General features: G+C 41.0%; 2 protein-coding genes across 3 annotated transcripts in view; one reads left to right on the forward strand and one right to left on the reverse strand.

Annotated features, from left to right (window-relative positions):
- CCDC191 (coiled-coil domain containing 191) overlaps window positions 1–6,055 on the reverse strand; it is a 77,961-nt gene extending 71,906 nt beyond the window's left edge. For both annotated transcript variants that reach the window (XM_053918368.2, XM_024577913.4), the window contains exons 1-2: window positions 5,910–6,055; window positions 3,851–3,889 (exon numbers count right to left, since the gene is read on the reverse strand). In XM_053918368.2, coding sequence (XP_053774343.1) covers window positions 3,851–3,889; window positions 5,910–5,999 — 129 coding nt within the window. In that variant the 5' untranslated portion in view covers window positions 6,000–6,055. The remainder of the gene's footprint in view (window positions 1–3,850; window positions 3,890–5,909) is intronic.
- Window positions 6,056–6,264: 209 nt separating this feature from the next.
- QTRT2 (queuine tRNA-ribosyltransferase accessory subunit 2) lies at window positions 6,265–27,749 on the forward strand. Its single transcript, XM_053918370.2, has 9 exons — window positions 6,265–6,401; window positions 10,420–10,638; window positions 11,395–11,450; window positions 13,113–13,189; window positions 14,906–15,118; window positions 19,611–19,810; window positions 21,859–22,010; window positions 24,074–24,191; window positions 25,835–27,749. The coding sequence occupies exons 2-9, from the start codon at window positions 10,439–10,441 to the stop codon at window positions 26,064–26,066; spliced, it is 1,248 nt and encodes a 415-aa protein (XP_053774345.1). The 5' UTR covers window positions 6,265–6,401; window positions 10,420–10,438; the 3' UTR covers window positions 26,067–27,749.
- The last annotated feature ends 14 nt before the right edge of the window (window positions 27,750–27,763 follow it).

Genomic DNA, 27,763 nt, shown 5'->3' on the forward strand with positions numbered 1-27,763 from the left:
TCTTTTAAAAGGCCCACAAAGGTCTTAGGACTTACGCATGCCCACCCCCTCTGGGATTCAGCACCAGGGCAACAGCTGGAAGGGCACAAGTGGCAGACAGGGAGAGAGGGAAGTGACTGGCAACAGGGCAAGTGCTGGGAGACAGCTTCCTCCTGTGCAAATCTCCAGATGCCAGGCAGCGGCACTGCCCCTCACCAGACCCTCCCCCACACAGTGCCACAGAGCCATAACATGGGTTGTCCTGCCCTGGCAATTACCTAAGGCCCCACCCCATACAACTTACAGGTGCACTTTTCTACAATAGGCCAAGCAGCTAAGACAGGGAGTCAAAGCAGCCCTACCTAATACACAGAAACAAACACAAGGAGGCTGCCAAATTGAGGAGACAAAGAAGTATGGCCCAAATGAAAGAACAGAGCAAAACCCCACAAAAAAAACCTAAACAAAATGGAGATAAGCAACCTATCAGGTGCAGAGTTCAAAACACTGGTCATCAGGATGCTCAAAGAACTCATTGGGTACTGCAATAGCATAGAAAAGATCTAGGCAGAAATGAAGGTTACAAGAAATGAAATGAAAAATCTGCAAGGAACTAACAGTGGAGAAGCCAAGAATTAATTCAATAATTTGGAACATAAGGAAGAAAAAAAGCATTCAATCAGAACAGCAAGAAGGAAAAAGAATTAAAAAAAAAAAAAGAGGATAGACTAAGGAGCCTCTGGGACATCTTCTAACATACCAACATCTGAATCATAGGGATGCCAAAAGGAGAAGAAGAAGAGCAAGACATTGAACACTTAGTTGAAAAAATAATGAAAGGAAACTTCCATAATTTGGCAAATGAAACAGAAATACAAGTCCAGGTAGCACAGAGTCCCAAACAAGTTGGACCCAAAGAGGGTCATATGAAGACACAACATAATTAAAATGCAAAAGGTTAAAGATAAAGAGAGAATCTTAAAAGCAGCAAGAGAAGAGCAGAGAGTTACCTACAAAGGAGTTCCCATAAGACTAGTAGCTGATTTCTCAAAAGAAACTTTGCAGGCTAGAAGGGACTGGCAAGAAATATTCAAATTGATGAAAAGCAAGGACCTACAATCTAGATTACTCTACTCAGTAAAGCTATTATTTAGAAGGGAAGGACAGATAAAGTGCTTCCCAGACAAGGTAAAACTAAAGGAGTTCATCATCACCAAGCCCTTATTACATGAAATGTTAAAGGAAGTATATAAGAAAAAGAAGATGAAAACTATGAACATTAAAAAGGCAACAAATTCACAACTATCAACAACTGAATCTAAAAAACAAACTAAGCAAACAACCAGAACAGGAATAGAATCATAGATATGGAGATCATTTGGAGGGTTATCAGCTGGAGGGGGAAGGGGTAAATGGGGGAAAAGATACACAGAATAAGAAGCATGAATGGTAGGTACAAACTAGACAGGGGGATGTTAAAGAACAGTATAGGAAATGGAGACGCCAAAGAACTTACATGCAAGACCCATGGACATGAACTATGGGGGAGGATTCCTGGAGGGAATGGGGCTACTGGGCAGAGGGGGAAAAGGGGGAAAAATTAGGGCAACTGTTAATAGCATAATCAATAAAACATATTAAAAAATAAAAAGAAATAAATAAAAGAAAAAGATGAGCCAGTCTATCAAATTAGGATGAGAATGAACTGTAAATTGTGGTGGACAGTCCCTTTTTGGGTGAGCTACCCCAGGACTCAGTTCTGCGAAGCATCTGTCTGATTCTCAGTGAGTTCAACATCCCTGAGGAAGTCCCACCCACATTCCAGCCTCAAGGTTTGCTTTGATGTCCTGTTTTCCACCAACCTTCCCTTTCATTGCACTTTCACTGAAACCCACTGACATGGTCATCCTAAACCATGTCACACAGAATTTTCTACTGGTCAAACCAAATGATGATCATCTCCTCTCCAACATCAACCTCCTATCCATGCCCTCTTTCACTCCCCCTACTCCACTACACTGGGGTCATACCTAACCAAGTCGCTACTAACCACTGAGTCCTTTAAAGGGTCTCCTTCCTTTCCTTCTCTGTGTTGATATTCAGCTACTGTCTTTCATAAGCCTCACATCTCCTGTTATTTTCCCTTCCCAATGAGAACTTTCAAGCCTGGATCTATCTGATTTAGCAATTTTCGGTACCACAAAAAATTGTGGTTACCTGCTTCAGCCAAGTCCCCAGTACTGTAGATATACTGACCTTCATTTTCTGTTCTAAAGAAAGCCCGTTCTCAACCTACACCGTGCTCCACATCCTTTCTATATATTCCCCTCTCTTCAACATAAGAACGTCTTAGCTGATTTTGAGAGGGTGGTCCGCTCAAGTAGATTTGGAAGTCTTACGTCCAGAGGTTATACCTGTTTTAGTGTACACCCAGAATTGAGATATATTAGGGGGCAAAATCAGAACAGAATACATAGAAGTTAACAGAGAGGTAGGAAAAGCAAGAAAATACAGTGTTAAAAAAAGATAATGGAGTTCTAGAATAAAAAAATTGGAAACTATAGCAAATGAACCTTAAAAGGTTTGAGGAGAAAGAAGAGACCATTAGATTTGGTCAGTAAGTCACTCATGACTGCAGTTCCTGCGGAGTGGTAAGAAGCAGAAACTGGAGTAAAATAGGAATTGCGGACAAAAGAGGATAATAAAAATACATGGCAAGAAGTCCAGGCTATATATCCAAAGGCATTAAATAACAAAAAGAAATTACATGACAATCAGAATGGATGCAGGGGTCAAATGAGGACTTACTGATTTTTTTTTTCAAGACAGGAGAGTTGAGGACATGATGGAAAAGAACTATTGCAGAAGCTTTAGAAGAATGATAAAAACCTGACCAAGTCACGCTGGCTAACAACTCTATAAAAGCAGAGAATGACTCCTCCTATATTAGCAACCTCCTCCGTGTGCTGCCATTACATTCTTAATTCTCCCAATAGCTTTAAATTGTTTATCCTCCACTGAACTACAAACTCTGTGAAGGCAGGGACTGCACGTGCCCTGTGCATTGTATTACCTCCAGTGCTCAAAATAGTGGGCTAGCACTTAGTGGGCACTTAATAAATACTAGGGGCAGGGGTGAAAAACGGTTAACAATGGTTAACCTATCTGGCCTAGGTTCCATCTGGCTTGATGCTCATAATGCCTATTAATTTAGATAAGTAACAACTCTTCAAAATATTACCAGAGAGAAGACTATTTTCCCAGGAAGGTGCTGCATCATTTTAAACCATGTGGTGTGCAAATAAATTGAGTATGCTAAGTTGCCAAATTGATACTCAGAAGCATGAACCTCAAGTGGTTTAATGGTATTTCGATTTAAACAGCAGTTGGACTAAAAACACACATTTCAGGCCTGGAAGAGATCTCAGAGGTTATCTCACCCAGTCCCCCCACCCTCTCACTGAATGCTCAGACATATTTTTCATTAGTCCTAACATTAAGTGGCCATGTAGAATTCACTGGAATATTTCAGTGATAGAAAATACTTACAAGAATGCCCATTCTGTTTTTGTATAGCTCTGGCCATTAAAAGGTTCTTACTTGTGATGCACGCATAGCTTTTACCTATTGTATTGGTCCCACAAGTTAAAGTAACTACAGTACGGTCTTTGCAATGATCTGAGGAATGCCTCTCCTAAGGTTTCTCCTTTCCTCTGCTTGACTAAAGAGTATAAAACTAAGGCAACATATGTAGTCACATGGGAACAAAAACAGCAAAATATGTGCAAAATAGAGACCTATTAGTATGCCTTTTCCATCTGATTATGTCTGACTTAATTCTCTTTCTATCTTAATTGTGTAATATCCTTACCTTAATCCAGTGTTCCACATTGTCAGGGTCAAAAGCAGGCTGTGGATAATATATACGGAATATTAATACACAATAATATCACCATCACCTTTACCATTTTAATCTATCCTTCTGACTGAAGTGCATGAGAGTATCCTTTATTCTTTCCCCAAATCATTTCATTGGAAAGTTCAGCAACAAAAGAACAAAGAATGATGGTAAGAGGAAGAAACATGGAGCCTTCTCTGGGACATCTGAATGTTTTCATCTCTGCCTAGGCCCATCATATTCTGACTTAATCGGTCTGGGGTAGAGCCTAGGCATGAGTATTTTTTCAAGCTCCCCAGGATAAACAGCCAAAACAAAGGAATGCCAGGTATAATATTCCTTATAAAAACCCAAACAAACACTGAATAATTAGCCAGATTATTTAGGTGTCATAGAAGCAAATCTGCTTAGAGAAGGGTGTGGGCTTCTCCTCAGGCCCCTTTCTCAGGAGTAGCCTGTAGCAAGAGGCTTTCCTCTCTTAACTAGAGCAGGGATATCATTTGGTCCAGTAAGAACTGGGGAGGAAGGGTACAGTGAGGGATGATCAATTTACTGTTTTACAAAGCAGAAAATGAAGTAGAAATCACATAAATGCCTACCCAGGTCAGTCACATGTTAATCAAACAAGTAATACACCTCCTTTCTTAATAACATTCAAAAGCTTTCAGAATTCCCCCTAATAGTCACTTAAAAATGAATAGAGGTATTTGCTTTGCTAATAATTCAGGTGGGTTTTTAAGAAATAAGGGAATATCTAAATATGGAGGAAGAAAAGATATAATACCCTTTCACTTACATAACACTTCACTTTCAAAGCACCTTACAGATAACTAATTAATGCAGCTGTACTACTGGTTCTATTAAATCAAAGAAGAGCTCATCTTACTAGAACACAAGTGAACTTCCAGGGGCTCTTGTGTTTTCACCCTTTCATCCTCTAGGAAGTAACAATGAGCACTAGCAGTGAAAATCCTTCCTTTGGAGTCCTAAAAAATTGTCCCAAATTTTTACCTTTCGCCATCAAGTCTATATCCATAACCACCTATTTGGATCCAATCCATTATGGAACTGGCACATTACAACAGAGCAGACTCTGTTCCAACTCTCCAACACCTCAGTCTGGACCCTCCAGTGTGTGCGGCAAGATATTCACCAAGTGAGTTATATAGCTGGTATATTTAGAATACACTGCATGCATAACTTCCTAGGGCCCTCGGAAAAGTCACATGTCTATATATTTTTAAGATAATGTAACTTAAGGGTGAAAACAGCTGGTGAAACTTCTCTGGAGCTGAAAGCTGAGAAGCCAGCTCCATTTTGGTACTCTCACCTACATTCAAAGCATTTATTTTTATGGCTGTTAAAAAGGTAGTCTGTGGAAAGCACACATCGTGTGCACATGTCATTTACGTATATTTCAAACTTAAAAACTGGGTTACCAGTTTTCCATGCTTTGGATGCTAATGCATCAAAGGAGGAAACAAATATAAAGAGGGTCTATTTTTTTTAAATGTTGGTTGAATTTGGAAATTTTCAAGTGAATCAAGTATTGATATATCCACTTGCATTTCTGAGTTCATTTTAAATATTTTGGGTAAAGCTATTTACCCAAAATATTTAAAATGAGGGGTACGAATACGAAAAGAGGACTTAACGTGAAGATCTTCCAATAAGATCAGTTCTCTATGATTTGCAAGGCATAAAAAGTAAAAATAATGCGAGGGAACTTCGCTAGAATTGTGGGAGTGATAGTAAGTAGAAGGCAAAGGAGTTCGTGAATTCTCTTCAACCAGACGAACACCACCAGACCTCTCCGGTTTGTAAAAGAGCGTTAGATAGAAACAGTTCTTCCATGCTGCTGCCCCACCAAAGCTGTAAGTTACCCAAACCCCAAAGTTCTAAGGCCCCTTCATCAGGACAACGCTGGTAAAGGCAAAAGGCATGCCAGGTAAGGATGCTCTTGGTGGAAGAGGAAGGAAGCACAGGCGGGGCCGGTACCCGCCCCCCAAAGCTCCCGATTGGGATGGATCACCTTGGGGTTTGGCTTCCTTGTAAATTGTTTCCAACGATTCCGCCCGGCCCTCTTCCATGAAGAGGACCGTTCCTGGGGCGCCAGCTGCATTTTACAGGTTCAGGCCCGAACTTTGGCAGAAGCTGAAACAGCCGCTCCTTTGCCCAGGCTGCTCCCTGAGCACCCTGGGAATTGTAGTTCCTCCGCTCCTAAGGAAGGCAGCTGTGGGGGCGCCTACGAACCACCACTCCCAGGAGGCTTTGCGCAGGCGGAACGCGTTAGCTCAGTTACCCGTGGCAACGACAGCGGTCCGCGGTCCTCGCTTTCACCAAAGTTCGCTTTGAGATTTCCTTAGCCTTTTACTGGCGCTCGGTGATGACGCAAAGCTTGCTGATTGGCTCTGCATCGGAGGCGGTGGTTTAGGAGGCCCAGAATTCTTCCGATGGGACACGTGGGAGCGAACTGTGGGGAATTTGAGGGGTCCGAAGACTAAAAAAGTTGGGAGGTTTGTAGGTAAGTGGTCCCTCCCCCGGATGGTGTGGGGCTACTACGGTTGGATGAGTCTCGTCGCTCCCAGATGTTTCCTGGTTGTGTTGTACTAGCTGTGATTGTACGCCCACCAAGTCTCTTCTGGGTCTCTTGGTGGCTACCGTAAGTCCAGATTCTCTCAGATCGTGTGAGTGAAACGGGTCTGCTTTCGACTGGCATATGCTTAAGGATCAAGTTGTTAGCCGGAAGTTTTTTTCGCGGTACTGCCCTGGATAATCGAGAGGCTTGGGACGAACGCATATCCCTGAGCTAAGCGCCTCACAAGCTCTGGGGCCTTGGAAGATGGCTTATGCGGTGACGGAAAATCCATCCTTATTGACCGAGCATAGATGTTTCCGTGGGCAGACCTTTATGGAACACTGGGGTACATAAGGCAGGGTAGATATTTAGAGCGGGAGGTTAGGATCCAGCTACTTTGTGGCTATATAACATCGGACCACTTGTTTAATTACTTTTGGACCCATTGGCAAAATGAGGGAGATATTATCAAATTCATTGGAGTATGGTATGTATAGAACTCTGCCAGGAAGCATAAACTAAAGTAGACGTGAGATTGGTGAAAATGAGATCAGGGAAGCCGTGCCCTCACACTTTCTGCAGCGATCTTAGGACCTGTTCTTTGTCTTCATTACCCATCGGAAGGCTGATGGTTGATTAAATTGTATTACAGCCAAATCATGCAATGTCGTGAAGTAGTTATTTTAAAGGAGTAAGTTAGCTCTGTGTCTCTTCTTCAGGAAAGATAACCATCAGCTGTCTTTCAGCTATCAGTTATCTTCTGTGTGTATTGCTGGGGAGAAAAGCAAATTACAGAGAAGTGCTTACAATATGTTTCTTTTTAAAAAAAAAGAAAACCCCCACCCATTCCCATATACAAATGTTTTAAATGTATGAGAAGAGAAAGTTTGTAGAGGCTGGGAAGATGGATGGAGACTGATAAGGGAAATAAGGGAAAAGAACAACACTATAGCAAAATGGAATATATGACTCAAATTATATCTTAATGTTAGAGTTAATAAGTAAATATTGCATATGCTTATGGACAAGATTCGGGACTTCTAACAATTTACCAGCCTATAAGAGTACAGCCTCTAAAGCCAGACATATAATTTAAGTCCTGGCTGTGCCTCTTTCCATATGGTGACTTCGTTAGTCTCAGTTTTCTCATCTGTAAAATGCATGGAGTAATAGCATCTGTCTTAGCATCTTAGTAATAGCATAGTCATAGCATCTAGGTACATATGATGATACATATTAATGGAGTTCCCATGTAAAGAAGAGTACTTGATACATAGTAAATGTCCAGTAAATGCTATTTGCTACTATTGTCATTGTCTTCAAATAGGTGAAATTAACTTGCTCAATTTTATTATGATTACTAGCATATACAGACTTACTTCTACAATCTTATTTTGCATTTTCTGTTTTTGGCCTCTTTTCCTCTTTCTTGCCCTCTATTGTATTAACCCATTTTTCTTTATCCTCTCCGGCCCCTCCACAGTGAGTTTGGAAATTAGGCATTCTGTCATTAGTCTTTTAGTGGTTACCTAAAAAAAAAATTAAAACACACAAAGTTTGACACCATTCATTGTCTTTCTCCTCCCAAATAATGTGAGGAATTTAAAATACTCTATTTCAAGAAGTCTTATCTTTAGTTACTGTATTCTAGAATTTTAAGAGTCTGTTATTTCTGTCTTTCTGAGTTAGCTCGGAGCACTGCATTGTTAGGAAGTCCTTCTGACTTTTTTCTGTGCATATACAAACTTTGTAGAGTGTGTATGAATTTAATTTTAAAAATACAACTTATGAGCATACATCATTTAAACTCCTTACAAGACTTAAATATGGCAGATAAGACAGAATTTTTGGAGTAAGGAAAGGAACCAGCAAATTCTTGTCTCTAGCCTTTTCTGAAAAATTCTAGACTATAGAACCTTCCATTAGTTCTTAACTTATGTTTCAAAACCTGTTCTGTATTTGGCTGATTCTAGTATTCAGTCACAATAACAGTCATTGATTCATTAACTTTAAAGTGCATTTCTCATCTTTTTGCTCCCCCCCATTCAATTCCCCAGAACTTACTTAGATTGCAAAATGCAGTTTTTAACTTTGCTACAAATGGCTTCAGAGTTCTGTTAGTTTAAAATCTATTTTTATCACTTGAAATCAGAAGGTTATGTGTATTACCCAATAAATCAATAAGGAACATGGTTGTGTAAACTAATGACTTAAGTTTTCTAGAGTATGTTCTTATTATAATTTATGTAAATTATACAAAAATAATTTATCTTTGCCCTGACTGGTGTGGCTCTATTGGGTGTTGTCCCACAAAGTGAAAGGTCACCGGTTCAATTCCCAGTCAGGGCAAATGCCTGTGTTGCTGGTTTGGTCCCTGGTTGGGATGCTGACTAGAGGCAACCGATCGATGTTTCTCTTTCACGTCAGTGTTTCTCCCCCTCTCTTTCTCTCTCCCTTCCTTAAAAGAAATAAATAAAATATTTAAAAAATAATTTATATTTGTATGATTTGTTCGGTATACATTTTTTTAAACAGTTTTAATGTGTAACAATGGCTTTTTAAAAATAGCTTTTATGTTACTCTTTGTTAAAGCATAATTCTTCCCTCAATCTCCAATTCTATGGGTTTCACTGATAGTTATTTTTATGTCTATCTTTGTGATAATTTGAAATAATGAAGTTAGAGTCATAGGAAGTTGACCAGGCTTTCCTTAAACACATTTTTTTTTAATAATTCATTTTTAGCATGAAATTTCTTATTGAACCATACAGAAGGTAGTTATTATTTCTAACATTCTAAAGACTGTATTGGCTATTTTATTTCAATGTAAGGATTTATGACTCTCAAAAAAGTAGTAGTAACATTCCTGAATATTTTTTAACTAATGATATATAATGCCTATTTGTTTGGGAATGCCTTAAACAACAGTTGACCTTCAGAGTATGTTACGGTATAATGCTTAAATGGGCAGGGTCTAAGGTTGGAGCCTCCAGATAGCTGTAATAACTTACCACTAATAAAACTGGGCCGACCTGCACTGGTGGGGATGCACTGGCAAGAGGGCGTGGTACCCGCTGTAGGTGTACCGGGATTTGTAAAGCGCCATTGTGTCCAGTGACATTTTGTGCATTATCTGCTGTGCCCGGTTACCAATTTTGTAGTGTATTTTAAGGAGTGGAGTTTAGGATTTGCTTCACTAAATAATAATTAATTAGCAGCATCCAACAAAGTAATACATGTTTTCTGATTTTTTTCTCTGTATCTATAGAAATTATAAAGTATATCTTAATTATTCTTTTATCAAATATTTTTCCTTACCATTTATAAAAGTAATGCTTATGAATTACATGCATACTCAACACAGTTTCTCACCTCTATTTGGACACCAGGTAAGAACAAATTGGAAAATAATCTCACCTCTCAGATAGAATCTGTATGTTTTATCTTTTGATGTATATTCTTTCATATATTTTAATAAACACCAGAATGCAGTTTGGGGACCCATTTTCTTTTTTTTAACTACATATTAGATGAAGTTGCTATGTTGCCTAGTATCCTCTTAAGTTAGAGAAACAAAACTGGGTCGAATTAATCATCAGTATTTCCTAAGCAGTATGACTTTTCTTTACACATTTGCAGGGCCGAGAGCGAGCCTTGGCTTTATGGCACTCTTTCTGTGGTTAGCCTTCACTGCCGCCCTTCTGTTTGTGTGGATCTCGTCAGGTCGGACAAAAGCTCCATGACTGAATTCAGATGTGATGGGGGTCATATTGCTCTGGGACTTGGGGGAGGTGCCTTATTCTCTTCTTTTCCCATTCTCCTATTCCTGATAACTAAAAACATCCTAGACTGGAAGTAGTAATAAATAAGCTATCATCTGGTTTTATGTAGGTTGCTGTTTTTTCAAAATGGTTAGCCTTTAGATGTCATAAAACTTCTGAATTTAATGCTCTTTTCTTATCAGGACCTGAAAATCCCTCAAGATGAAGCTGAGTCTTACCAAGGTAGCTAATGGGTGTCGCCTAGGAAAAATAAAAAATCTAGGCAAAGCAGGGGACTGCACCATGGACATCCCAGGCTGCCTTCTGTACACCAAGACTGGCTCTGCCCCACACCTGACCCATCACACACTGCATAATATCCACGGGGTTCCCGCCATGGCTCAGCTTCCACTGTCATCGCTGTAAGTATTGGGCCCAACCATCCAAGTTTCAACTTTGGCATCAGCTTAGTTACCTTAACAAGGTACAGTGAAGCAAAAGACTTTTTTTGCTGATATGTATAAAACTTGCAGATTTTAAGAATGATATCAGAAGAAATATATCAAATATAATACATCATCTGGCCCTAATCTGGAAGCCATTGGCCGGGCCTACATGTTAAAGCTGCTTCACTTCTCCTGTGAGTCCAAGGTCCCATTCTGCCTTCATTGCCTCTGCTCCCAGGGGTGACAGAGCTCAACTTGGAGCCTAGAGGCTGCCTTCACGCACTAGCCTCAAAGATTTCTCCAGTCTCTGCACATGTACCTGCAGGTACTGCTTGTGGAAACGGAACTAATGGAGTTAGATCATTTTGTGTAATGTGCATGTGGGTGTTATCTTCAATTGCACAGTCTGCTGTGTGATGAAATGCCTCTTCAGTATTGTGTTAATAATAAACTGCTTTCGAAGTGGCAAGGGGAGGAAGAAAATCCAGATATTCTGGAGCAGTTGAACTCTGCCAGTTTCTCTTCTCACAGAACCACTTGCAAATTGAAAACCTTTCCTCTGGCTAATGAACTTGGCCTGGAGAGCTGGAACTTTGGAGCAGTGGTGTATTTGTTGTTCAGGGCTGCACTGACTGTCGTGTAGCTTGTTTGGGTGAGCAGCGGCTTCAGTTGTATGGTGCATCTGCAGGGTGATCCATTGTTATGTTACCTATTTTTCTGTTTTACTTACAGGGTGGAACATCATGAAGTCTTGACAGAATATAAGGAAGGAGTTGGGAAGTTTATAGGTAAAATTAATTTAGTACTCGTGTGCGCCTTGTGATATATTAATTTGGAATTTGGAGGTGCTGTTTGTTTGTTCTGTTATCTTTCCTTCATACATTTTATTTACTCATTAATTTAGTCAGCACTTACTGAGCATCTAAGAACCAGGCATTGGGAATTCAAAGATGAATAGGAAGCAGTTGTTGCCCTTGTGGAACCCAGAGCCCAGTTGGGATAAAGATAAATAGGTAATTCTAATAGAGTGTGGGGACTATGTTTGCAGGGTCAGGGATACGTACATGTATCCTGAGAACCAGAGAGAGAAACATAACCTGCTGTAGGGTCCGTGTGGAAGAAGGTCAGAATGAAGAAAGAATTCTTGAGAGAAGATGAAGGGGCACCTTACCTGGCGCAGGGAAGAGTGGGAGTTAGCCAGGTCAGGGGGTGGTGGTAGTAGGCAGGTGTGGGCAGATATGCCAAGCATAGAGCAAAGACCCAGAGGTGAGACCCTGCGTGGGACATCCCTAAGGTCCAAAATAGTCTTGTCATGTTGGAGCCTAAAACAGGCAGAGGACAAAGAATTTACATACTGCTATATTCTGATATGTTAGTGTTATCTTTTGTTCCAGAAATAGGACTTTCAATGCAGATGTGTGTGCCATTTATTTATAGGAAAAGCTTAGCAGTGACAGCTAGCGAACAGATTCTTCTGTAGACCACCTTCTCCTGAAGCTTTTTCCAGTATCTGAGACTCACTTAAGTGAAAACCCTGTCGCCATTGGTCGTTCAGTCCGCTTCGGAGAAGAGACTGCAATGATGACTTGGTTGTCACAAGACTCTATTTCAGTAGAGGAATTTATGTAATATCGTTTTTCTTGATGTGAGACCAATTTTAATAGCCAGCTTTAAAGTATGCAAGCATATAATTAAGTGAAAATAGCTAATATAAGCTTTCCACCGATAATTGTAGTAATTGAAATTGTGGAAAATAAGGTGGGGAACTGCAGAGATTTTTTAAAAAATTTTATTTATTTATTTTTTTTGGTCTTTTTTCAGTGGAATTCTAATTTTTTCTTATGAAAATGCAGGGTAGCATATGAAATTTATGTACATATGGTTTGCTAAACATTTTTTTGGATTTTTTTAAAAACAACTATCTTCTTGTCTAAAGAACCAAGGAAACTGTTACCTTGAGTCACTGAAATGTCCTCTCCTATAGCTTCCCTTTAATTCTGCCACTAGGGACACTTGATGTGGGATGGCTTTATTCATGAGTACCTTTGATTATATCATTTCATCTTTCTAGGAGCTAGTTCCTCGCATAGTACCTAGAATGAACATACTTGATGCTCAGTTCTTCTTCAAAGCAAATTGAGTCAGGTCAACATGTCATTAAACACTTTCAGGTATCTCATATTTTAAGATATACCTTCCCCTTGTAGCAACTTTCTGTGTCATTAGAAATGAGCCTTTGCAGTTAATTGTTCTTTTAAATTAATAAGTTTCAAAGTAATCTGGTCATTCACATCGATAGGCCTCCTATGGTTCTAAGATCAGGTATGAGCAATTCACTGTGCTGAGCATTGCTTTGTCTAGCAGTACACACTGTGAGGCTGCTCCCTGTTACAGCGCAGTGTGACTGTTGACATACGTGCTCTCAGGGGTTCTTTTCTGTGTTTACACAGGCATGCCAGACTCTCTCTTGTACTGCTCCCTGCACGATCCAGTCAGCCCCTGCCCAGCCGGTTATGTAACAAACAAGGTGTGTTCTCAGGTCTTCCAAGGCTGCAGCTTTCTCCCAGGAAGGCAGCTTATTGTATCCTTCAAATACCAGGGTCCTTCTTCCTGGGATATTGGCCCAGTCCTGACCCCTTTTTCCTTCTCTTCATTTCTATGGACGTAGTGGGGTGGGTGGTTTATAGGAGTTAAAGGCGATCTGCCTGAGGATGGGGTGAAGGCAAGGAATGTATTTTCAGCTTTTTCATTGTTGCAAAATTTGGGGTTGGAAAAGGATTAAGTGCATTCCAAAAAAAGAAATTGCTATGATAGTAGAAAACTGTAGTCTTTTGATGCCATGCTTTATTTGCAGTTTTAACAACCTCAGGAAGAGTAGGGAAAGTTGCTGATGGGTGTTATCACATGTACAACTATATATAGTAGAACGTCAGTGTAATACTGCTTGTTTTTAGAACAGAATTTGAAAAAGCTGGGTCCACAGCCAGAGTTTTTTAGCTAGTGAAGACCAGTATCAAAAGGACTTCATTAAAAGTTTTCACCTGAGACATAGCCCCATTTCCTTGTCCTTGGCGATAGCCTTCTGGCAAGGCTTCAGTACAGGGGTGGGCAAAAGGAGGTTTATAGTTGTATGTGAAACACAGTTTACTCTTGTACTGTCACTTACTCTTGTATTATATATGTTTCCATAGGAACCACCGTAAACCTCCTTTGCCCGCCCCCTACGTACTGCTGCTCTGCAAATGCAGCTCCGTTTCCTGCGCCCACTTCATTGATGTCAACAGCATCTCTTAATCTTACCTAAGATTATTATTTTAAATTATCCTCCTGCTTTAAACTTTTATTTCGTAATATGTATTCAAAAGGAAATATTTTGGCATCAGTTACCCTACCCCATTGATAAGGGAGAGAGGACTCATTTAAATTGTGTTCTTATGCCAAAATAAAGACTGTATGTCGCCTCCCCATCTACGTCCTTGTCAATCTCTTCTAAGAAGAGAGGTGCTGTAGGAGAAAGAGTAACCAAAGGACCATGCAGAGATTCTCGTGGGCCGTGGGATTTATGTTTCAGCACACAACTGTGCATCTAAGTCAACTTGGTAAATACTTGTAACAATGTGTAAGGCTCTGCTTTTGGGGTGCTAACATGAATTGGGATACTCTAGTCAGACAATATACAATGGTGTCCCAAGGGCTTTCATTTCTATAAAGGAAATAAGCACAAATTTCTGAAAGAACTTAAAAGGGTGAGCAATTGATTACACCAGGGAAAGTTTGGGGAACAGGTTAGACTAGGAGACATTTGAACTCATGTCTTGAAGGGTGCACAGTACTTCACCAGGCGAAGAAGTAGGGGAAGGGCATTTCAGTCAAAAGGAACAGTGTGATCGAAGACAGAAAAATCAAAGTCTGCAGTATATTCAAGAACAACATGGGTGGAGTGGGCTGTGGGGGAGGGGAGACTGGACGGCTGGGCTTCTAGGGAAGTGTAATGAATTCTTGGGGACAAGCTCAGAAGCTGGCGCCTATGGCTACTGAAGGGTTCTCCTCCATGAGCTATAAGGTTCTTAGAGAATTTGGAATATAGTATAGGAAACCTTTTAATCACCATGTTTAGGATATTGGATTGCTATCATCTCTCTAGTTATAAAGAATTAAATTCAGAATTGCTTTAGCATTTTATTATTTTCTTTTTATTTGCATTTTACTCTTGCTAACTCCCCATCATCTTGTTCCCTGGCAGTCTGTGTCTGTGTGGGGTGTTGGAGGACGAGTGGAAATGACTGCTTCCAGGTTCATGGCCATTCAGCAGGCCCTCCAGCCTGACTGGTTCCAGTGCCTCTCAGATGGAGAAGCATCTTGTGCAGAAGCAACTTCCATAAAAAGAGCCAGGAAGTCTGTTGACCGATCGCTTCTATTCCTGGATCATTGTCTGCGGCTGCGGGAGGAGTCGGAGGTAAAGCTGTATATCTCACTACTCCTTTTTCTTTGAAACTCTCGCTGATTGACATTCCATGATACTGCTTTTTCTCTTCCTCCTACTTCTCTGCTCTTCACTTCTCGGTCTCTATTATGCTCTCCTGTCTTTTTTCCTGAACCATTAAGTATTATTGCTCTCCAGGATTCTGTCTAAGGCTCTCTTTACATCCCACTGTATATGTTCTCACTAGGCAGGTGCCCCTACTTTTTATTGCTGAATGGTTCTAAAATTGTAGGTACAGTGAAGATTACTCCGCTTAGCTTCAGAATTACATAAGTACGGGGCTTTCACTCGGTTCTGTCACTAAAATACCCCTCACATGCACCTTAAACTCTGAACCTCATCTCTTCAATCCTCTTTTTCCTTTTGCGCTCCCTCCATACTTTGTCTCAGTTTTTGTCAGCCACCAAGTTCCTCAGCCCAGAATTTTGAGTCTTTCAAGACTTCTTTCAATATCCGATTTAATCTCCAATATTCACTCCTTTTTGATTCCATCTCCCTAAGTGTATCTAGAATCTTCCCCCTCATCCCCCCTTTCATCACCTTAAGGCATCATAGCCTCAGCATCTCTTATGTGGACAAATACCTTTTAATTGTTCTTTCTGCCTCTGTTCTCCTTTCCACCCAATCTAGCTTCAGCCCTGCTCTCTGTAAAGCACAAATATGAACTTGTTGCCCACTTTCTTAAAAGAATTTAGTGGTTCCCCACTTGTACTCTTAGAGGGCATGGACGGCCAGCAGAGACCCGGCCTCCGCCTCTTCCTCCAGCCCAGTGTGACCTACTTTCTCCTGTGGCTGGCACTCTGCTCCTTCTGAGTTACCTGCAGTTCCCTGAGGTGTTATCCTATTTCATGCCGCTGTGCGTGTACACAGATTTCTTTCTGGGTTGTTTCTTTTTTTAATCCTCAGCCATATTTCCCCTCTTGCTTCCTGATTGGCTCACTTAATTCCATTGTTCATTCTAGGAAATTGACCTGACCCTTCCAGGAAATACTTTTCATCCTTTGACACCCCTTTCATTTGTATGTAGCTATATTATAGCCCTAATCATATTCTACTGCAGTGATTTATATGTTTGTTGTTATTAAACTTGACCTCCTGAAGCTCAATTTCTGTGTATCATTTTTGTATCTTCATCGTGTAGCAAAATTCCTGACATATAGTAAGCCCTCAGTAAATGATTGCTGATGGTGAGTGGTTCTGATGGGGTGGGGAAGAAGCAGCAATAAATAAGGGCTCCTGATAGCAGGGTCAATGAAGCTGGAAAAGGATGCATTCACTAGGAGAAAGCAGAGGCGGAGGAGAACAGAAGGCAGTGATCAGAGGGGGGAACCGGTGTCCGCGATGACTTGTGGGTGGAGTCGCCCTGAGCAGTGGCCAGGTCCCGCTATGGCAAGTGCATTCAGTGTGAGGAACATTGTTACATGAGTTTACCAATAAAAATATAATTTGACTAATGAAGTTAATGTGTGTGAAATGGAGGAAACTTAGTCGTCATTCTGAATAGACCTCTCAGTATCTGCAGTAGGAGTTCAGCCTGGGGACAGTGCCGTGGGTCTGAATTTTCAGTGTTGCTCACTGGCCGTTCTGAGCCAGTGATCATCCTTGTAGCGGAAGTAACGTTTGACAGATGTGATTGCTAGAAAGGCCAGATGAGCCTCAAGTTCCTCTTCTATGTTACAGTCAGCCTCACCATTTCACACTATTTCTGTGTGTTGGTCAAATGCTGGGGTTCCTCTCTGTACCCCTAACGCTTGTGCTTTTGTCTTGATGTGATTATTAATAGTGCGCCTTTGACTCTTTAGTGTGTTCAGTTTGGGACAGTAAACTATATATGATCATACTTTTTACCCTCATGAAAAGGAGTTTCCCAGAAAAGGCTGTGCCCGTCACGTAAAGGGGCGAGACTGTAACTGTCTGCTTTGTGTGTCTGTCTGCACACGTCTTTTCCCTTTCCTGTGATTCCTCCCCTCTGGCTCACTGAATCCCCTTATTCTAAATGCCCTTAAATATTGAAGCTTCCCCAGGTTCTGTTGTTGGCTTTCTTTTCTTCTTCATGGATTCCCTAGGCCGGGAATGGCAAATGGGTTTCATCCCAAGGTGCTTGGAGCTGCGCCTGGGTGCAGCAGGAAGAGAGTGGTCCTATTATTATTTTAGGATTCCCTGCTTGCTCTTCTCACCGTCTCTCTGGGCTTTCAAAACAGGAGCCAGGAGTCCTCCTAGACGGTCTTTGTCCTCCCCTTGGACAGCTTTTCAGTTGCATAGATTGTACCTCCTGATAAGGTTTCAAATCCCACCCCTCCTCTTCACCCTGCGGGCACTGCCTTAGTCCAGGTCCTCTTTGCCTTTACCTGGATTATTCCAGTTGTCTCCTACCCCATCCTTTAGCCATACTCCCCCTTAATTCATTCTCTGCACAGTGTCCAAAGCGTTCCTTCTGGAGAGATGGTCTGATTGTGCCCCTTCTGTTCAAACCAAGAAGCAAAATTCCCTCTTCAGAGCCTGCCAGGCCCCCTCCCCACCCTTGTGTTCTACCAGAGAGCCACTGTTGTTCCGCGTATTTTCTTGCAAAGCTTATTTTTATAGTCACGTGTACATAACTATTATATTTGCATACCAGTATGTGTTTTTTATAACATGAATGTGATCATATGTTCAGAAATTGGTTTGTTTTTGTTCAACAGTATCTTGAAACTCCCTGTGAGTATATTTCTAAGAGAAGTTTGTGGAAGTGGAATTTTAAGATATTAAGATAAAAATGCTGGCACTGTGACAAGTGTTGTGGACGTGCCCTCCCACGAGACTGAAGTAATTTTTAATTTCTAGTTATGGGGGTATATAAATACACTTACCACTCTAACTTCCACTGTTTTCTTTGAGCTTTTGTGTCAGTGTGACGGGCACGAAGGGTGTGTGATTGTTTCCAGTCCGCACTTCCCTGCTGGTGAGGTTTAGGTAAGCTCTCCATGTGTGTGCAGGGCACTCGCATTTATTTATCTGAATTCATACTCACACATCTGCCTGGATTTTCGTAGAGTTGTCGTATCCTTGGAAGATTTTTGGAGCTTTTTCTATTGCGTAGATATTTACCTAATCCTCCAAAGAGTAAGTTCTCCTTTGCCCTTGTTGATAGTATATTTCACTAGAGAAGTTTTAATGTTTTTGTACTCAAATATGTTGGCCTTTTCCTGTAAGCTTTAGGTTGCTTAGGAAGGCCTTCCTTATGCCAAGATTATAAAAATATTCAGTATGTACTTTTAGTACTTGAATAACTACATTTTCATGTTTAAATTTACTTCTGAGGATGGTATGTGGCAGTATTTTGTTTTTGTTTTTTTCAAAATGGATAGTCAATTTTTCCAACCAGATAGTTTTGAAGTGCCTCAAGTTGTCTCTGAAAGACTTGGCGGTGCCCTCAAGCAGCATGGATAGTCATTTAAACAAATTGAAACTCTTTTGTATTTTTCTCTTGTACCTACTCAGCGTGCATTTAATTTAAGCTAAAGCACTGCTGCATGTGTAGATTGCCTCAGTTTCTCCTCAGTCTTTTCTTAACCTGTTCAGGTGGCTTTCAAATTGTGTTCTTTGGAGTCCAGAGAGTTCTCAGGGCAGAGGGAGCACCATTTCTGTGCATGCTTCGACTACAGCAGCTGCACTGAGATCTTACCTCTCCACTGGGCTTCGGTGTAAGGTTCATTTTTAAAAATTTACTTATTGCCCTGGCTGGTGTGGCTGAGTGGGTTGAGCACCTGCCTGTGAGCTGCCAGGGTACCAGTTTGATCCCCGGCGGGGACACATGCCTGGGCTAGGTCCCGGTTGGGGGCATGCAAGAAGCAACTGATGGATGTTTCTCTCCCTTTCTCTCTCCCTTACCCTCTCTTTAAAAATAAAATAAAATTTATTTATAGATTTTTTTTTTAGAGAGAGAGAAAGGGATATATGTATGTGTATATATGGATGGGGGGCGGGGTAGAGAAAGGGACGAAAACATCCCAACCAAGTAAGTTTCACTTATTTATGATTCATTGGTTGATTCTTGTATGTGCCCTGACCAGGGATCAAACCCGCAACCTTGGTACATCAGGATGACTCTCTAAACAGCTGAGCTACTTGTCCAGGGCCATGTGTAAGGTTCATTTCTTTCCAGGGGTGTCCAGCCTTTTGGCTTTCTGGGCCACAGTGGACGAAGAAGAGTTGTCTTGGGCCACAAATTTTTTTTTTTTAAATTTTTTATTGTTATTCAATTACAGTTGTGTGCCTTTTCTCCCCAGCCCTCCACCCTTGGGCCACAAATTAAATACACAAACACTAATGAAAACTGATGAGCCAAAAAATGGTTTTAAGTAAATTTACAATTTTGCATTGGGCCACATTCATGCCATCCTGGGCTACATCGGCCTGCCGGCCGTGGATTGGACACCCAAGGTACTGGAAATGGTTAAAAACGTTCATTCCTCTTTTACCTTAGGTCCTTCAGAAAAGTACGATCATTGGCGTGATCGAAGGTGGAGATGTGATGGAGGAGAGGCTGAGGTCAGCGAGAGAGACAGCCAAGCGGCCTGTAGGCGGCTTCCTTCTGGATGGCTTTCAAGGGAATCCAACAACTCTGGAGACTAGACTGAACTTGCTGTCATCGGTTACCGCAGAGCTGCCGGAAGACAAACCAAGGCTAGTGTTGAGTTAGGGTGCTGGCCAAGCCTCACGGGCTGCTGCAGACCAGTAGTGCTGGGGGTTGGGTATTATGTAGTCCATACATGGGCATGTCTTTTGATGTGTTGATTATGTTCTTTCTGGGCCGAGTCTGCCGTGGCCCATCATAGGGCGAGTCTCCATCAAGGCTGTCCTGTGCTGGATTTCAGAATGTAGACCAGAAGACAGTTGCCATATGAATTAGCTTATTTGATGTTCATTCTAAGTGAGGGCAGGTGTCATACTGTTTCCCCTCATTCTTGTGCGAAATACTGTTCTTTACTCGTTATACAGTAACGTGGTTTCTCGGGACATTTATAAAGCCATGTGGACTCCGTCCTTACTCAGAGCAAGTTGAGGACAAATCTGGGATGCCAAGCAGAATGAAGACGGGCGCTGCTAATAAGGACCTTTAAGAAGTTCTTAGATTTGAGGCGGTGGTATCATTTTTTGAAATTGAGGGGACCAGCACCACTAGCAGGGTTTTTTCCTGTAAATCACGGGTTTTACTGTGTGCCGGTGAGAAGAGGTGACTTGCACGATTCAGAGCTTAAAGTTTCTGAGTGCGGCTGATGGCTACCCCAGGTTTTTTTTTTAAAGACTAGTCATCCCATTTGGTGTGAATATTCATGGCCTTTTCCTGCAGATATAGTAAGAGGTGTGATCACAGTGCTGCTTGGGCTGTTGGATAGTATCTAATATATGTTACTTTACCACTTAAAAAAATCCGGGTATGACTTGCAGTAAAGCACATGAATCTTGTGTAGAGCTTGATGACTGTATACACTTGTGTAAACACTAGCCAGAATGAGATATTTTCATCACGGCAGCATTTGCCTCAACTTTAACCTAGTTCCCTGTGTTCACTGCTTCTCCTCCTATTTCATTCTGGTACAGATAACAACTTAGTGCTAGCATTTCTAGTCATTTTCTGGACTTCGAGTTAAGTGCTCACAGATGTCTGTTGCTGGATTTGAAAGCTGAAATTGTTTTCTTTCTGTAAGTGTGTAGAAATGCCAGCGTCAGTCAGAGAGGAGTTCTAAAACATTATGTTACTTGAAGGAAACTGTAGTCAGGAAAAGCCAGCATGTATTTAAGGGTTCTGTTTGTTTAATATTACATAAGCCTTTTTTTGGACTTCTTACAGAAGTCAGAGAGTCTATAAGCTTTTCTCTGCCAGTTCATAAAAGGAACTATGGGTAGAAAACCAAGCATGAAAAATAGTAGCCAATCAGCCCTGATCTGGTGCATCTTCCTGTCTTGTTTTAGTGGCAAAACCTCGCTGAGTGTTATTAATATTCTCAGAATGCCTTGCCCAATACCTCTAAAATTACCTTCTCATTTGCAGACACCATGCAGACAGTTAATTAATGGAGAAAATGTAAGGAAGCATAAATAAAGCCAACTAGATTCCTAGATTCTGTGGGCAGAATTGAAATTCTGAAAGCAAGAGTTCCTTTGTAAATGAACATATGAAGAACCCAGTAGATAAAAATGTCTGTCTGGAACCAATTATTAAAAAAATTATAGGCAAATTACAGTTAAAACATAGAAGTATTTGAGGGGGAAATAAAGCACACACCTCTGCACTCTTAAAAAATGTATGTGGTGGATAGGTAGGCTATTAAGTTCAGTCCAAGATGAGGGAAGTTGTTCAGAAGGGGTGAGAAGAAAGAAAACGAACCTTTATTGAGTTTCTCTTTGGGACCAGAAAATACACCCTGTGCTTCTTCGAATATCTCATTAGTTCTGAAGTTTGTATTAATACTCTTATTTTTAAAAGAGAAAACTAAAACTCAGAGAGGGTACGAAATTTTCCCACAGAACACGGCAAGTAAATTAATAGCAGAACTGGGACTCTAGCCCAGATCTCTGCCTCCAAAGCGGAGGTTGTTCCCACCACATCTTACTATTTGCTGCCTGCCATACTAACCATGACTGATGGTTTTCATTATTATTTTAATGCCCTTTGGAAAGACTCTCTGATTCCGGGCATTGCTTTCATGTCACTGTTCCTATTTTCACAGGCTCATCTCTGGTTTTAGCCGGCCAGATGAGGTGCTCGAGTGCATTGAAAGAGGAGTGGACTTATTTGAGAGTTTTTTCCCTTACCAAGTGACAGAGCGGGGATGCGCCCTGACTTTCAGCTTTGATTACCAGCCGAATCCGGAGGAGACATGTAGGTCTTTTGAAGTTAATCTCAGTGCTATCCTTAAGTTTCTTCTATTTCCTGTCAATTTTTGGCCTGTGATCCAATCCAGAAATATGTGCATATTCTGAAGCCAGCCTTTTATAAAACTCCATCTTTGTTTCTTCTCTGTACACTTTGGCATGCTGGTCCACCAAACCCAGGTACTTAATACTGTACACGTAGCTCATCAATATTAGGAAGTGATTTTGTAGTGAGCAGAAGCCAAAAAAAAAACAAAACCCCTTCTATTAACAACCTGAAAAAGACCATTCAGAGTGAATAGTGATGAAAATCTGAGAAAATAAAAGCTTTGAACTGCTTGGTAAAAGTTAATTTGTTTTTTCACAAAAGAGTTCTTGTCTGCTTTTTGCAAACCTCGTGCTATTAAAATACAGGGAGTCTCATCCCCTCTGCTCCTGGTGATACTTGGGCTTTTTCGTCTTTGTCTGCACACTGAGATGTGAGAGCCGTTTTCCTCTGCTAATATTCCTTTGAAGCACTGCCATTTTCCTTTTATGGTTTAGTTATTCAGAGGTCAAGAGAGATCAGTTTCAGATTCTGACATTTAATTTGTGGTAGTAAAGGAATTGGGGTACAGACTTTGGGCTGGGGCCCTCAAAGCACCTACCCCATTTTTCAGGAGAGTGTTGCATGCCCAGCGTTCCCTCCGGCCTTGGGTGGTGTGACGGCCTCTCCCTTCCTGCTGTCCTTTGAACTCTTCCTCTGCCACCTTCAACCTCAGATTTGATTAGGGCTAGAGACTTCCTTTAAAGGTCCATTTTGTTCCCCACAAGTTATCAAAATTTCATTCAGAAGATGTTACACATTTATAAAGCAACTTAAGCATTGATCTAAATGGAATTACTTCTGGAAACAAAATAAATCAGTTGGTCAAATTCTTATATATAGGAAGTCAATTTCACTGTCCTTTAGACAGACCAGAATATAATGTATGTACCATAAATAAACATTTATAAACGTTTATGACTCATAAGCTTAATTATTTCCACCAGGATATATGTAACTGTTAGTTATTGCATGCCACGAATATGCAAAACTCTGAAAAAGAACCTGCTACTGAGTTCTCTGAAACAAACAAGTTCCTTTTTGGCCGGAGAAAGCTGTTTCTTTATGATTAAGGTTTTGAAATAGTTTGAACATTTTTATTAAAGTGTTGTCATTAATCACATTTGAGTATGTTTGTATAGTAAATTATAGTCCTTTGCCAAATACAATGTGAAAATTAAAAAGGAATAAGCTGCCTAATGTAAGCAGCAGTTCCCCCTAGTGCCAGGGCTTTATGGGTTCCCATATCACCAGGCAGATCACGGCAGCAAAACTATAGCCCCGGGCTCAATGCTCAGGCCACACTTCTCTTTTTCCTTTGGCTTGGACAAAATTGCCTCCCTGGGACCATTTGCCCCCATCTCCTTGGCAAACCCTGAGATTGTTATTACTTGTTCCCAGAAATACTTAACTACTTGCCCCTGTTTAAGGCAGCTCGCTCTTTGCATAAGAATTGATGTTGCTCTTTTAATCCCAGGAATGTTCTTCCTAAAAGCAAAGAGTTCAAGGGAACAATTCAAGTCCCCATTCAGTTCTGGATTATCTGAGTTCCCTGCAGGACTGGAGTCTCCCTACAGAATACATAATTTAAACCATGTTCTACTTTTAATCTCTTTGGAACACAGGCAGTTCTAAAGCCCAGTTAATTTGCATGTACATTATGCGGAGACATAACTTCAACATACACACATTTATTCGCACGTACATACACACTAACTGGTTTTTAAAAATCATTTATTGACAGTAAGCATACATGTTATATACTTGTGACCATAACTTAGACATTGTTGAACCTCCAAATTTTGGTATGATAGATGGATAGATAATAGGTCAGTGATCATCTTGCTCATTTTCTTGTGTCATTTTCTTAAGTTTTCAGGAATGGCACTAGAGAATAAATGGCATGAAATGGTAACTAAAAATTCTCCCAAAGGCCACTTTTTATCTGATCTCCATTCAAGACTTTGTGTTGGTTTGTCCTTTAGTGTTACAGCAAAATGGGACACAGGAAGAAATAAAATGTGCGGATCAAACAAAGAAAATTAAAACTACCAGTTGTGACCAAGAAATGACATCATTTGAAATTAATCTGAAAGAAAAAAAGTAAGGAATTTTTTTTTAAGTTTAGATTTTGATTTCTGACTTGCATTTCAGTCTGTTTTAATAGTTTATGTAACTATTCCCTTTTCAGTTTGCGACTTCATAAAGTACTTACAGTTGGGTATTGTTTAGGCCTTCTCAAACTCACTTCCAGAAAGTCTTTTTTTCCTGCAGATGAGTTCGTATACTTTGTCTTATCATAGAACTGAGGCCAGGTAACTATTACTTTAGGAGAGCTTTCCCTCCTAAAGATTGGTAAAGATTAGACCAAATTCATGGTTGGGGTTTTTTATTCCTTCCAGTTGCTTTTAATAAGACAGAGCAAAATAAGGATTTCAAGATAAAACACAACAAAGTTTACTTAATTTTAAGGACTTAAGTTATGTTGGTTATATACAGATTGTGGACCTTAAATATTTTCCTCTATAAAGAATGAATGAGGATATCTTGTAATTTTGCTCATATTTGGTTGAAAGCAGTAATAATCAGTGAGTCCGTGAGCAGTTTAGCTGTGACTTTGGTACACCCACGTGAGAGCTTGGCTGATTTTTATCTCATGTGAAGGGACATTCTAGGGATTCAGACTTCTTATTGTCTGTCTAGCAATAGTACAGACCTGAAAATTTGTGAAAGAATACAAAAGCCCTAGTTCTTACCTATTCTATAGGGACTTCTTGATTGTTGGTCTGAAATAATGATGTTTAACTTCTTCAAAAATAGCCAAAGAGACTCATTTCTATTTCTGAATTGTTAGAGTAATATAAATGGTTACTACTAAAATTTTCTATATGTTATAGGTTTAGCTGCAAGTTGTAGTTTTTGTCGTTTTCTTACTATCAGCAGTAGACTCGAAGTTACAGAGACTTGGAGTTTGGATCCTAGCGCTGCTCATGCCTCAGTGACATTGGCCAAGTCACTTGTTTTTGGTAGCTGATCAAAGGTAGCACGTACACAGTGCTTAGTATGTGCTCAGCGGTGTCCAAGCCATTTGCTGTATTAACTCATTTGATCCTTGGAACAGCTCTGTAAGGCAGGCATTACAGGTGAGAAAACAAAGACAGAGGGAGGTGAGCGACTTGCCCAAGTGAGTTCTGAGCCAGGAATCCAAACCAGGCATTGTAGCTTGAGTGCCTACTTTACCCCTTAGTGGTCTTCCCAGGTTAAAGGACAACAAAAATGCCTGTCTCCATGAGTTGTTGAAAAGACTAAATGACACAGTGTGTGTAAAAGTGCTTTGTAAAGTGCAAAAGGTGCGCAGTTAAAAGGTCAGACCATGTCTTCTGGCGTGGTTCTGGGGGCAAAGAGGAGAAATGTGTATTGGTCAGACAGCATTTCCTAACATTATGTACCTTTACAGTGTGACCGATAGTGCTCGGCCTGAGGGAGTGACCACAGGACTCCCTTTGTGGCTCCTTTGTAAGCCTCAGGCTAGGAGGTGACGCCCTAGTAGAGGAAGACTGCTGAGTGTCCTGGCTCATTGTGCTCTGTTAACCTGGACCACGTTGCCATGTTACGCAGGTGCCCGGCAGTACACTGCCAGTGGTGTTATTAACTATATTGCTTATGCAGCAGCAGAACAGATAGCCTGGCTGTGGAGTTCTTGTATTTCTCACTTTCTGGGATGTCATTCCAACTTCCTTTCTCAGGTACCAGGAGGACTTTGACCCGTTGGTGAAAGGGTGCTCCTGTTACTGCTGTAAGAATCACACTCGTGCGTACATCCACCATCTGCTGGTGACCAGTGAACTGTTGGCCGGGGTCCTGCTTATGATACACAACTTTGAACACTACTTTGGATTTTTCCATTCTATCCGAGAAGCACTAAAAAGTGACAGACTGGTGCAGTTGAAAGAGCTCATCCGCAGGCAAGCATCTTGAGACCTGGCATACAGAAGTCTGACTTCGCATTGAGCCAGTACCACCGTTGTAAGGTGGGAAGAAGAGAACAAGAAATGATCTTAGCTTTCACCAATGATATTGGAGAACAAGGTCTGCTCAGACAAGCAACGTCCGCACCAAACTCTGTCCACGTGAGGCCAAAGGGATTTTTTTCTAAAGACTTAAGTGACCTGGATTGATCAGAAAGAATTGAACCATGACCTTTAATATTCCAGTGCTAAAAGTCAGTAGAGATTTGTTTAGTCAAAGACAAAAGCTTCAGATGTGAAGAGACAGCCTTGAAGTGGTGGTGACGAGATTCTGAGGGTTTGCCAAGTTGATTAGAGCTTAAAGGGAGATGATTGGTCATGGGTAGCGTGACCCGGTGGACACATGCCTACTCATTGGAGAAGGAATAGGGTTGACTCAAGAATTTTCTTTAATTCTTATACTCTCAGGGGCCTCTTCTGGACACTTCCGTCTTCCCGGCTGCCCCAGCAGTGCAGTCTGTCCAAAAGGGCTCTTGGGACTCGGCCAGGCTCGGGTCTCCCTGGAACGCGGGGCTCGCGCGTTGCTCCTGTCATTGGTTGCCCCAGCACATGTGGCTCCATGGTCTGTCTGAGACTTGTCTGCAACCAGATGCAACTAGACTAGCTGCATCTGGTTGTGCAGGTCTGCCATATCCACCCTCAGGTTCTCCGGCAGCCTGACCCTAACTGTGGCGCCATCACTCGGGGAGATTCCTTCACCTGGGTTCACTTGGACAGAGCTTTGGACTGGCCGCTGGAGCATAGGGTTCAGGGCTACTCACCTTCCATGCCTGTTTCCTCCTGGACAAATGGGGACAGACACAGTGGATAGGACTGAATGAATTTCTAAGATTCCATCTAGCTCTAATATTTGGGGAACAGAAAGTTTTAGGTTAGAGTCGTAGCCTTACTTGTAGTTCTTGTTTATTGATCACTATTGGCCTGACGAAAAACGTGGTGCCAGGTGTCAGGCAACAGTGGAGATACTTGAGAGCCTAAAAAGAGGTGTGGCCTGTGGGTGCTGATGTGCTTGGTGAACTGGCATTAGCAGGTCCTGAGGCCGGAAAGACCTTCCCGATCATCCTCTGGTTCAGTGAGTTTTTTCCTGCCCTTGTCAAAGGCGTGCCATTCGTGCTGATGGCCCGGCGGGTGATTTATTGTGTGCTTTTTTTGTATTTATGAAACTTTCTATAAGAATACACACACAGACATGTATATACATTGTTTTTGTAAAAATAACAACAGAACCTGAAAGATGCTTTTGTTTTGTTTGTAGGAGTGTGGAATTATATTTGTTTTACATTATTGTGCTGTATTTTGCTGTTTGTTCATTTTAGTGGGCATTAGTGAACATTTTTTAAGAATTATTATGTGGTTTCTATATTTTTATGTGTTGAATGGCCATGCGTAGGTTTTTCTTTTAATAGTGGTATAGGCATGCCCATGAATTCTGTTTTGGAATTCACAGCTTTTGGAATCCATGGACCTTCTTCTGACATCTCTCCTCCATGAATGGGAAAGGCACTTATGAAAAAGAGAATCAAATGTTTCTTTAATGTAAATCTGTAGCCAATAAACATTTCAACTAAGAACATATACTATATTGTTTCCTGTAAATAGTAGTGAATCTATTAAACAGAATATTTTAAATTTCCGTGGTGCCAGAAA

Source organism: Desmodus rotundus, chromosome 2, assembly GCF_022682495.2.
Source record: "Desmodus rotundus isolate HL8 chromosome 2, HLdesRot8A.1, whole genome shotgun sequence".
Lineage (NCBI taxonomy): Eukaryota > Metazoa > Chordata > Mammalia > Chiroptera > Phyllostomidae > Desmodus > Desmodus rotundus.